The sequence below is a fragment of the Lipotes vexillifer genome, unplaced genomic scaffold (genome assembly GCF_000442215.2).
Source record: "Lipotes vexillifer unplaced genomic scaffold, Lipotes_vexillifer_v1.1 scaffold1211, whole genome shotgun sequence".
In the NCBI taxonomy this organism is placed as follows: Eukaryota; Metazoa; Chordata; class Mammalia; order Artiodactyla; family Lipotidae; genus Lipotes; species Lipotes vexillifer.
In genome coordinates, this window is record NW_006784577.1 from 784,836 (window position 1) to 796,808 (window position 11,973).

The 11,973-nt window shown below is 38.7% G+C and overlaps 1 protein-coding gene across 1 annotated transcript in view; it reads left to right on the forward strand.

Moving 5' to 3' along the window:
* THSD7B (thrombospondin type 1 domain containing 7B) overlaps window positions 1-11,973 on the forward strand; it is a 701,170-nt gene that overhangs the window by 592,562 nt on the left and 96,635 nt on the right. Inside the window, exon 16 of the mRNA XM_007456952.1 lies at window positions 5,709-5,842. Within this exon, the coding sequence (XP_007457014.1) occupies window positions 5,709-5,842 (134 nt within the window). The remainder of the gene's footprint in view (window positions 1-5,708; window positions 5,843-11,973) is intronic.

Below are 11,973 nucleotides of genomic sequence, written 5' to 3' on the forward strand. Positions count from 1 at the left end.
GCTGAACCCCAATGAGACCCTGCTTCCAAGTTTATACCAGTCAGTCCATAGTTGGAGAGTAATTTCAGAAAACAGTCCTTAGTTAAATTGATCAGTTACAGTGAGCAAAGGCTTATTTAATAAATATTAAAAGACTGACTAAATCACAGTTCCCTCCTTTATCAAAAATAAGGTGACCATATGTGCGTGGATTATTCTCTGGGCTTTCTATCCTGTTCCATTGATCTATATTTCTGTTTTTGTGCCAGTACCATACTGTCTTGATTACTGGAGCTTTATAGTATAATATGAAGTCAGGGAGCCTGATTCCTCCAGCTCTGTTTTTCTTTCTCAAGATTGCTTTCGCTATTTGGGGTCTTTTGTGTTTCCACACAAATTGTGGAATTTTTTGTTCTAGTTCTGTGAAAAATGCCATTGGTAGTTTGATAGGGATTGCATTGAACCTGTAGATTGCTTTGGGTAGTACAGTCATTTTCACAATGTTGTTTCTTCCAATCCAAGAACATGGTATATCTTTCCATCTGTTTCTATCATCTTTAATTTCTTTCATCAGTGTCTTATAGTTTTCTGCATACAGGTCTTTTGTCTCCTTAGGTAGATTTATTACTAGGTATTTTATTGTTTTTGCTGCAATGGTAAATGGGAGTGTTTCCTTAATTTCTCTTGGAAGGTGTGGAAACCTAAGTTGATGTTATAAAATTTTATTTCCTTGGGTCTGTAGCAATACACCCCTTCCCCCATCTGGTGTCACAGGGATGTCTTGCTGGTCCAGCTGCCCACTGTCTCTAATGTACATCGATCAGGATTGCACACACATACTGCAATCCATTGGTAGTGGCTGCCTGGCCTTCAGTGTAGGAAAAGATGCTGAAAAAGAACACTATACGTGACTAGTAATGTCTGCCATGGGCACAGGCATGAAGAATGAAGTTAGAACATTCCCTAACACCATACACAAAAATAAACTCAAAATGGATTAAAGAACTAAATGTAAAGCCAGACTTTATAAAACTCTTAGAGGAAAACATAGGTAGAACACTTTATGACATAAATGACAGCAAGATCCTTTTTGACCCATCTCCTAGAGAAATGAAAATAAACAAATGGGACCTAATGAAACTTAAAAGCTTTTGCACAGCAAAGGAAACCATAAACAAGACAAAAAGACAACCCTCACAATGGGAGAAAATATTTGCAAATGAAGAAACTGACAAAGGATTAATCTCCAAAATTTACAAGCAGCTCATGCAGCTCAATATCAAAAAAAACAAACATCCCAATCCAAAAATGGGCAGAAGACCTAAATAGACATTTCTCCAAAGAAGATATACAGATTGCCAACAAACACATGAAAGAATGCTCAACATCAATCATTAGAGAAATGCAAATCAAAACTACAATGAGGTATCACCTCACACCAGTCAGAATGGCCACCATCACAAAATCTACAAACAATAAATGCTAGAGAGGGTGTGGAGAAAAGGGAACCCTCTTGCTCTGTTGGTGGGAATGTAAATTGATACAGCCACTATGGAGAACAGTATGGAGGTTCCTTAAAAAACGAAAAATAGAACTACCATACGACCCAGCAATCCCACTACTGGGCCTATAACCTAAGAAAACCAGAATTCAGAAAGAGTCATGTACCACAATGTTCATTGCAGCTCTATTTACAATAGCCAGGACATGGAAGCAACCTAAGTGTCCATCGACAGATGAATGGGTAAAGAAGATGTGGCACATATATACAATGGAATATTACTCAGCCATAAAAAGAAACGAAATTGAGTTTTTTGTCGTGAGGTGGATGGACCTAGAGTCTGTCATACAGACTGAAGTAAGCCAGAAAGAGAAAAACAAATACTGTATGCTAACACATATATATGGAATCTAAAAAAAAAAAATGGTTCTGAGGAACCTAGGAGCAAGACAGGAATAAAGATGCATATGTAGAGAATGGACTTGAGGACATGCGGAGGGGGAAGGGTAAGCTGGGACGAAGTGAGAAAGTGGCATGGACTTATATATACTACCAAGTGTAAAATAGATAAATAGATAGCTAGTGGGAAGCAGCCGCATAGCACAGGGAGATCAGCTCAGTGCTTTGTGACCACCTAGATAGGTGGGAAGGAGACGCAAGAGGGAGGAGATATGGGGATATATGTATATGTACAGCTGATTCACTTTGTTATAAAGCAGAAACTAACACAACATTGTAAAGCAATTATACTCCAATAAAGATGTTAAAAAAAAAACCCCACAATTCCCCAATAAAGAAGTAATAAATAGGACTCATTACCAGGAGAATGAAATGTTACTTCTCTCAGAGGATTTAGATTTTTCAGTGGCATTTCTTAGCATCGGTGGCCCTGTTAAACCCTGTTATTTTCTTCCTAATTTGTGCCATTTAGAAATGATTTTCATTTAACTTTCCCATGGCTCATTTTTCTCCTTCAGAACATTTCCGCATGATTCCCTGATAAAGTCCATGCTTTAACACATTTCCATTATGAAACTATAATAAGTGCCAACCAAATACCAATATGAAATAGCCAGAACATAAAGAACTGACCTGAGAAGAAATTGGGCATCTGGATAGTAAATTTTTATTCTTGATGGCCTGCTGCCTTTTTGCCTCTTGTGGGTGTTTTTGATCCTCTAGGTAAGATTCCTTGCCTGATGAACAAGGTCTCTAAACAAACAACTCTCACAATTCTTTAGGGACAGCCTTTCTTTCCCATAACAAAAATCGTCAGGCAGCACATTTTGCTAATGTAATGATGGCTATTCTTCACCAAAGCCCCATAATGGAAAGAAAAGGGTTTCATTTTTGTTCCCTCTTATTGTCCTTTGAGCTTTGTAAAACACCCCTTATACATTCCATTTATGAGCCTGTCTTCTCTAGAAAATTAAGTGAGGGTCATTTAGCAATCTGTGCCCCTTCAAAAATTTGTTTCAGTTCAACAAATACTGATTGGGCATCACCCCCTCCTCTGAATGTTTTACAAAATGCAGACATCGTAGAAGCATAGTCCCTGGCTTCCTAAGACTCACAAGTTTTGTTCAGGTAGTCATATAAACAAACACTGAGAGTCCGGGTCTGACTTTGGTTAAAACCAGAAGCGTATTTATGAGTAGAGGGTTCACATTGTGTTTCTCTTGGCATATTCCTTCAGTATGATTTACAGTACAAAGGAGACATTAAGACTAAAGTTAGCAGAAAAGCTCAAGTAGATGAGAGAATAGGAGACACATAGAGAGGAGTCAAGGTGATGACTTCATTGAATGTGTTTCCTCCCCAAGCTCCACACAATGTGGCCCTAATTGCCACCACTGGCCCAGCCTTGCACATGGTACCTGACATTATCATCTGGCTACAAATCTGCTTAAAACTGAAACTCTCACTGAGTACCAAAGACATGCCAACTGGAGTCATGGGAAAGGCCTTGTGGAAGTGGTGGGATTCACTTGGACTCTGAATGAAGGTAGGGATTTGTCAGCCAGAAGTGACAGTATAAGCAATATTAAAATGGCAGACACATTGGGGGAAAAATCAGGTAAATCCACGTGATGGAGAATCTCCTTCAAGAGGTCCCGTTTTTACACCATTATTCAAGAAGGTGGGTCAACATCTCCCTACACAGACCTGCTCCCTGCCTTCCAATAGCTTGGCAATGTGATTAGCGACTCTGCTACAGATGTAGATCACTGGGGCATAGAGAATAAAAACAGTAAGCCAATACATGACCAGGTGTTCAAATGTGTATATCAAAGGTACATGCAACTAAACAGTTTTTCATTTTCCATCTGACCTTGGGGCTTTATACGGGAGGGAAGGGGACAGTGTAAGCTCTGCTTAGTATTGAGAGCTTCAGAAAAATAGGTCCGTCTCAGAGTCTGTCCTATCCACTTGCTCTCAGATTCATGCATGAGCTGTGGGAAAAATTACTTTTTTAATTAATTTCTTCATCTCCCCCATTTGTGCAAAGTGCTTTAGCAGACTTTCTTGTATCTCATAGGAAAGCCAAAAAGCTTTCTTTAAATTGTCTGATACATTTTGAAGTGTTTATAGAACAAACCTGTAAATTTAGTGACAGCTTAATTTCCATGGTGAATCTGGGTCAGCTAAACCCTCAACTGTCATCAGCTTCGTTCCCTGGTGTCTCTTAGATTTGGGTCACGTCTTTTCATTTTTATAGATTTTTTTGTCTTACCTTTATGAGTTTTAGGGGGCAGACTTTTTTCCTTTCCAAGTTATTACTTCCTTATTCTAATGTAGGCACTGCTTCTGACCCTTTAATTCCATTCTTGTCAGCATTCACAGCATGAAATGTGATTCTTTTATTACTTAATTCCTTCCTTTCCTCACATCCATTTCCACTTCTATTTTCCCATCTCCTTTCATTTTGCCCTCACATATTTTTCACTTTGCTGTTTCCCTTATTGTTGTATGCTCTACATGAGAGAGCCAAATCGAACTCCACAGTTAAAAATAGTTTCTGACATTATTTGTGATTCCTAAGATGTAGTCTCGCCAATAACCTTTTCTCATCTGATTTCCATCTCACGTGCTGACAGTGCTCCAATCTTGTTTTCTGGTTATCCCATTACATAGTGTTTTCCCTTGCATTTAGTGGAAACTTGCAAGTAATGGTTCTGTTTGGATAGCACAGCCTAGTCATCATTTGCAATTTTATGGAATTGGAAAGGCATGGGGAGGAAAGGCATGGGGCTTAAGTCCTTGTTTAAAAGGAAAAGCACTAATTAACTATTTTGGTAATAGGTTGAATCACTACTCATCAGCACGCTACACTAGAGCCATCTTTGTGATCTAGAGTAACATATCATATGACACAACAATTTTTTTTCTCACCAAGGGAGAACACTGTGTTCACTATTGAGGAGTAATGCCTTTTAAATTCAGTCTTGAAGAGGCAAGCTCAATTGACCACCCAACGGTATAAAATTTCAGGAGAAAATCATCACAAATAAATGCATAGGAAGTAACCTAAGAATTCATTGACTGTATTTATTGTTTCTACTGTAAATCTATATATATTCACAGTCAGTAATCATGCACAGCCTCTAACATGTGTGTGTTTGTCTTGTGTATGTGTGTGTCTGTGTGTTTTAGGTATGCTCTGAAAACACCCTACACATCTCTAAATTCACATAAAGCCACAATGCCCAGAAGGCTAAATGATTGCCTATTAGCACTGATCATTTAGGGACATAAAAAGAAATTTCTGGTGCAAATAATACCACTTTCCTTTTGCATTCTAAGAACCTTATATTCAAGAGTAAATTTGCCTTACCTCTATTTGTGTCAGTTGACATTGTAAAGTACATCTGAGAATACAGTATACCATATAATTGAGAGCTGGACCGTCTTAACAGATGCTGTGTGAGCTCTTTGAGGAAATGAAAAGGTAATGGAATTCCTGTTCTTGGCGGTAGGTAACGATTGTCCTTTGTTCTCTTCTGCAAAGGCATGCCATCATATTCTAGTTGATTTCCCCTGTATGTTTCTTTAGGTAAGTCAGTAATTTCAGAGAAGCCAAATATATCTTGCTTTTGGGGAATGCAATTTGGCTATCGGGGCCAGAGTATAGTTCTTGGGTTCTGTTCAGCCGACTTTACTAAAAGGCTATTTTTCCATAACTTGGATAGTGCCACATAATTTTCTTTTCCTTTCCTATTCTTGACAGGTACACGAGGCAGTCCCGTGTTACAGTGAGTGCAATCAGTATTCCTGGGTTGTAGAACACTGGTCTCCATGCAAAATCCACAATGAGCTGAGGTCCCTGCGCTGTGGAGGAGGAATGCAATCTAGGAAAATCAGGTGTGTGGTAATGGAGACACTGGGGAAATGTGGCAGTGGAATTTATATATTTTTATAAAAACAACAGTGTTGCTTATCCAAGTACACTCTGATTTTCACACAATATCCTCTGGCTTTTGGTCATCTTTAAGTATCCCTGGAAGTATATGTGCCTTGAGCTGCCATGTATATTGTGGGATTCCGTCTGCATCGCAGCCACAATCCTTAACATTTCCTGCAAATGATATCAGTGGAAAAACCAACTGCATGGAGCACGCCCGCATCCCTGCAGTGATACGTGGCCATCACTGCTGACAAATTAGGTGATTCTGACTGTGATGCCATGTCTCTCTTTTGCTCTGTGTTAGTAAAATTGATGGGCATTATGTTAATTTTGGATGTCAGTACATTGAAAGGTCAATTTAAGGCCTTTAATAATTTCCACTATTAGCCTTGGAAACTCATATGAGAATACCTATGAACAGTAATGATAATATTTTAATATAAAAAGAACACAGCTCTGAAAGAATTTAGTGAATGCTCAGTTATTTACTGAGGGAGTTTGTTTAACATTTTTGTTTGGTAAATATAGCAGTGGTGCAAAGGAAACAGCTGGCCTGAGTTCATCGAAAAAGTCTATTTAGAAATGATTTGGGAAGAAAGAAGGATAATTTTATTACCAACTGAGGAAAATAGCAATAAATGTTAGAGAATGAATAAGCAAAAGCCAAAATATTAATCGTAAACAATGATTTAGTATGTAAAATCAAGAAGAAAACCCAGTGTGGTCAACTATTCAGTTGCATGAGCATAGTGTATCATTTTGCTAGATTTAGAAAGTTCCATTTCAAGTGGACACACGGTGCCCAAAGCAGGTAACTCCCTATCAAGTTATCTATGAAGTCAGTTGCCAAGGCAGAGCTTACTTCTATGTGTTTATTGTTATTCAACACCAGTGAACTTACTTGATTCAGTAATTCAATACCCACCAATTCTGAGTCTTACCTAGTCCCAATGTTGCAAAATCACTGGTAAGCATGTTGGAAGAAATAGCTGCTAGCACAATTATAGATGTGCTCCTGATCACCAACCCAGGCAAAGGGCTAATAGACAAATTGTCTTTCCTTCCCTTTGTTCACTGCCTGTTCCCCTGGGGGTTAGTTGTTCAGGCTGCCAAACTTGGGCGTCTACCTCTTTTTCTTCAAAATCTGTCTCTTTTTTTTTTTTTTTTGACATCTTTATTGGAGTATAATTGCTTTAGAGTGGTGTGCTAGTTTCTGCTTTATAACAAAGTGAATCAGTTATACATATACAAATGTTCCCGTATCTCTTCCCTCTTGCGTCTCCCTCCCTCCCACCCTCCCTATCCCACCCCTCTAGGTGGTCACAAACCACCTATCTTATCTCCCTGTGCTGTGCAGCTGCTTCCCACTAGCTATCTACTTTACATCTGGTGGTGTGTATATGTCCATGCCACTCTCACTTTGTCACAGCTTACCCTTCCCCCTCCCCATATCCTCAAGTCCATTCTCTAGTAGGTCTGTGTCTTTATTCCCGTCTTACCCCTAGGTTCTTCATGACATTTTTTTTCCTTAGATTCCATATATATGTGTTAGCATATGGTAAATCTGTGTCTCTTACGTCCTATTTTCTCATGGCTTTGAGAAATGATCGACCAGGCTAGCTTATCAAGTAATATGTGTAAATGAGCTGTGGCACTTCTCACTCTCATCCCAGCCTAGCCTCTTAACAGTATTAAAGTAAAGTCTCAGGAGAGAAAGGAAAGCTTTAAGAGAATAAATTGCTAGTGGCAGAATTGTGGCAGGTTGACTGAGGAAAAACACACTTGAACAAGAGGGCCTTTAAGCCATACCTCTGAGCTCAAATGGATGAAGCCTGATATAATAAAAATAACACAACTACTAAATATGTGTTATGGGCTGAATTGTGTCCCCCTGACCCAAATCTATGTATTGAAGTCCTAACCCGCAGTACCTCAAAATGTGGCTGTATTTGGAGACAGGGTCTTTAAAGAGGTAATTAATGTTAAATGAGATCATTGGGGCAGGCTCTAATCCAATCTGACTCATGTCCTTATAAGAAGAGGAGATTAGGACATAGACACACACAGAGGAAAAAACCATGTGCAAATACAGGTAGAAGGTGGCTATCTACAAGTCAAAGGAGAGAGCCCTCAGAAGAAACCAACCCTGCCAACACTTTGATCTCAGACTTTCAGCCTCAAGCCTTACATGTATGTTATTTAAGCCACACAGTCTGTGATCTTTTGTTATGGCAGCCCTAGCTAACTAATGCAAACTCACTGTGTTATATACTTTATATATATGTGAAGCAGGTTTTCCAGACATATTGCTTTCCAAACCATTATTGGCCTTAATAAAATGGTGTTATAATGAGTAAAACAGTTTATCCTTTTATCTTTCGTGAAACCTCCAAACTAGAGGACATCTTCATGGTTCATACATGACAGCAATCATTTATGAATTCAAAAAATATTTATGAATATTTGCCTTCTATGTATCAGGCACTGGGGATACAAAAGTGAACAAAACAAGTTACTGTCCTCAAAGAACTTAGAGCAGCAGGGAAAAAAATAAATGCATAAAATACTATATAATGGAATGTCTTTGCTATGAAATGCCAAGAAAAAAATAAAATTGGATTGGTGTGATGGAGGCTACTATTTTGGAGAGGCTGGTCAGCAAAATATTTAAGCAGAGACCTGAAAAATGTGAGAGACTTGAATGAATGTAAAGATCTATATTAAGAGAATTCCAAGGGGAAGGAGTTCCAAAGCAGGAGCCTTCTTGGCTTGTTATAACAAGATGGATTACACCACGTCCCATATGGCTGGTGTCAGTACTCAAGTTGTATAGTCTTCTAAAATAAGGTTAAAGTATATTTTTCTAACAGCATCATGAAGCTATGGGAGGTTTGAGACAGAGTGAATGGCATGCTCTTATTTACGTTTGAAAAGGACCTTGCTAGATGGAGTATAGAGAAGGAATTTTGGGGTGTGTAAGCAGCAGCAGGGATGGAGGTTTGAATGACATCCCAGAATTCCAGGTGAGAGAGGCTGATGGTTAGACGGGCTTTGTACTAGGGAAGGTGGTGAGGTAGTCACATTTGGACTGTATCTGGAAGGTACAGATGACAGGATTTGCCTATAAAGTGATTGTAGAATGTGGAAGAAAGAGAAGTATTGAAGATGATTGCTAGGTTTCAGGGCTTGAGCAATCATGAGAATGGTGGTGCCATTTGTTGAGATGAGAAATATTAGAAGCAAATTTGAGAGAGAAAATCAAAAGCTAGCTTTGGAACACAATAAATTTGAGATATTAGCTTTCCAACTGAGAAGGCTTGGAGTGACAGATTGGAGTTCAGAGAGTAACAGGGGTATAAATTAGGCGTCAGCTATAAATCTGATATATGTTGATAAGAAAGAAAGAAATTGTGCCCTGGGGAACACAGATATTCATAGATTAGAGCAAAGGGAAAGATCTTACAAATGAGACTGGGAAAGAGCCAGTCAACTAGAAGGAAAACCAAGAGAATGGGAAGACGAGAGTTTTTCAAAAAAGAAAGAGTAATCAGTTGTTTCAAGTGGTTCTGAGAAGTTTACTACGATAAGAATTGGCTATTGAGTTTGGCAAAGGGGACTCTGTTGATGAACTTGATATGAGTTTTCTCTGGAATGATAGTAAAAGTGTGATTAAAGTAAGTCCAAGAGGTAATAATGGAGGAAGAGGAGAGAGGGCGTGGAGATAGCAAATATAGACATGCTTTAAAGCAGTTTTGTAATGAGCTTGAGTGGAAGTGAAGGTGATGATCAAAGGGAGATATGGCAAGGAAATTGATGATGCAGGATATGTGACTACAGGGGCATTTTCATTTGGGAACACCTTCAATTTCAGTCTTTTAAGTCTTTACTTTTGTGCTTATCAGGACCCCTAGAAGACTCTCTTCTTAAATCACATGTGAAATAGATAATCCTAGGAACCAGTATTTGGGAAACCCAATGAAAAGAGGCTGATGTGGTAGACAGAATGATGGCTCCCAAAGATACCCACATTCTAACCCCTGAAATCTGTGAATATGATACCTTAAATAGCAAAAGATTCTTCACAGGTGTGATTAAGTTAAAGATCTTGAGATGGAAAGATTAGATTGTCCTGGATCCTCTGGATGGGAACATTTTATTCACCAGCGTCCTTAAAAGTGGATGAGGAGATGGGAAAGGAAAAACAGAAACTGTGACTAAAGAAGCAAGACACAGAGAGATACAAGGCTGCTGACTTTGAAAACAGAGAAAGGGGCCATGGCCCCAAGGCATGTGGCTGGCTTCTAGAACATGAAAGAGGTAAGGAGACGACTCTCCTCTAGAGCCTCCAGAAAGGAATGCAGCTCTGCCAGAGCACTGACGTTAGCCTAGTGAGTTCCATGTTGGATTTCTATACAACAAAACTGAAAAATAATAAATGTGCCTTGTTTAAGTCACTAAGGTAGTAGTCATTTTTTTCAGTATGTTAACTTTTCCTTAAACCCTGTTTTCAATATGATGTTCCCATCCTTAATTGGGCCATGTGTTCTCTAATCCAAAGACCTGTTTTGTGAACCTCTCCAGATATAATAAACCTTCAATTACCTGCAGGGGCAGGGCTGGGGCCATCACCTAGGTCTGGGAATTGGGGAATTGGGATTTGAGAGCTTAGGTACTTCTTAAACACACTTTCAATAAATCCTCCAGTTTTTCTACCTCACCTTCATTCACATTTCCAAAGGTAAATGCCTGAATTTTCCATGTGTTCTGATGTGTAAATGGAGTGACTTTCTTTCTTTTCCCTTGAAGCCTTAGTAATCAGCTTTCTGGGTGCGCTAAGTCAGTTACCACTAGCCCATCTGATTTCCATTGTTGCCTTTGTCCTCTCCCATGTTCTTTGTCCTTGTAGGATACTGCCTTACCCACCCTCCTTTGTTTTGTTTCGTTAGTCTTTTTGTAACAAATTCCTTTACTATTGTCTTTGTGGCTTATTGGCAGTGAACAAAGACTAATGCATATGTTCAACTGGACACCATTGACCAGAAATATTACCTCTTCTTTTTCAGTGAAATCGTAAAAGAACATCAGCTGAGAGTGTGCAGGCAAGAAGGAAAGCAATTTTCAGCTTTTAAGTTTGCCCAGGGAAAGACATTAAAGCCATTTCATGGTCCCTCCTTCCACTACTGACTATTACCACAAAAGAAATTAAAGTCCATAGATGACTCTGTACCTTGCCTCCCTATATTAGAAGGCACGACATTTTCTCTCCTTTTACCATTCTCTGTTAACCTGCTTTATACAATATCTAAATTTTTATTACTTAGCACCTCATAAAGTTTATTTTATTTTGCACCAGCTGATAGACTACTTTGCAGTTTTCCTGAATCAAAAAAAAAAAATATTGTTTGTATAAAAGAAACTCAGAATGTATAGGGTAATTCATTCCAGCATAGCATGATTTGGGGAGCACCAAAAGCTCTCCAGCGCAGCCCTCTTAAAATGCTTATTCCTTGGCTGTGGCTTTGTGTTGGAAATTACCAGATCAGTAAATGGCACCATTTAGCTCATCATCATTGTCATTTTCACCTTTACTTTGATCATTATCACTGGAAGAAGAAGGGATCTTGTGCCTATTTTTTTTTTTCAGTTCTGTACCCCAGCACCCAAGTAAGGGCATGGTGCAGAGTAAGCCACTCAAAATATTTATGAAATGAATTATTATTAATAAATATCTTTGTATCCCAACACTTAGCAAAAGAGGCTTATATATAGCAAGTCTTTATTAAACATTTTTGAGAAAATAATTTAAATATGAACTTCTAATTGGGATATAATATAAATGCAGAGAAATGCCCACAGCATAGGGTGCAGCTCCATGAATTTTCACAATATAAACTCACCTGTGTAACCAACCCAGAGTCCAAGGCACAAAGTATTACCAGGACTACCTAAGCCCCTAGGTATCAACCAGTCCACCAAGCGTAGCTGCTATTCTGTCTTCTGACACCATAGATGAGTATTGCCTATTTCTTAACTTTCTATGAATGGAACCATGCAGACTGTACTCTTTTTTTTTTTTTTTTTTTTTTGG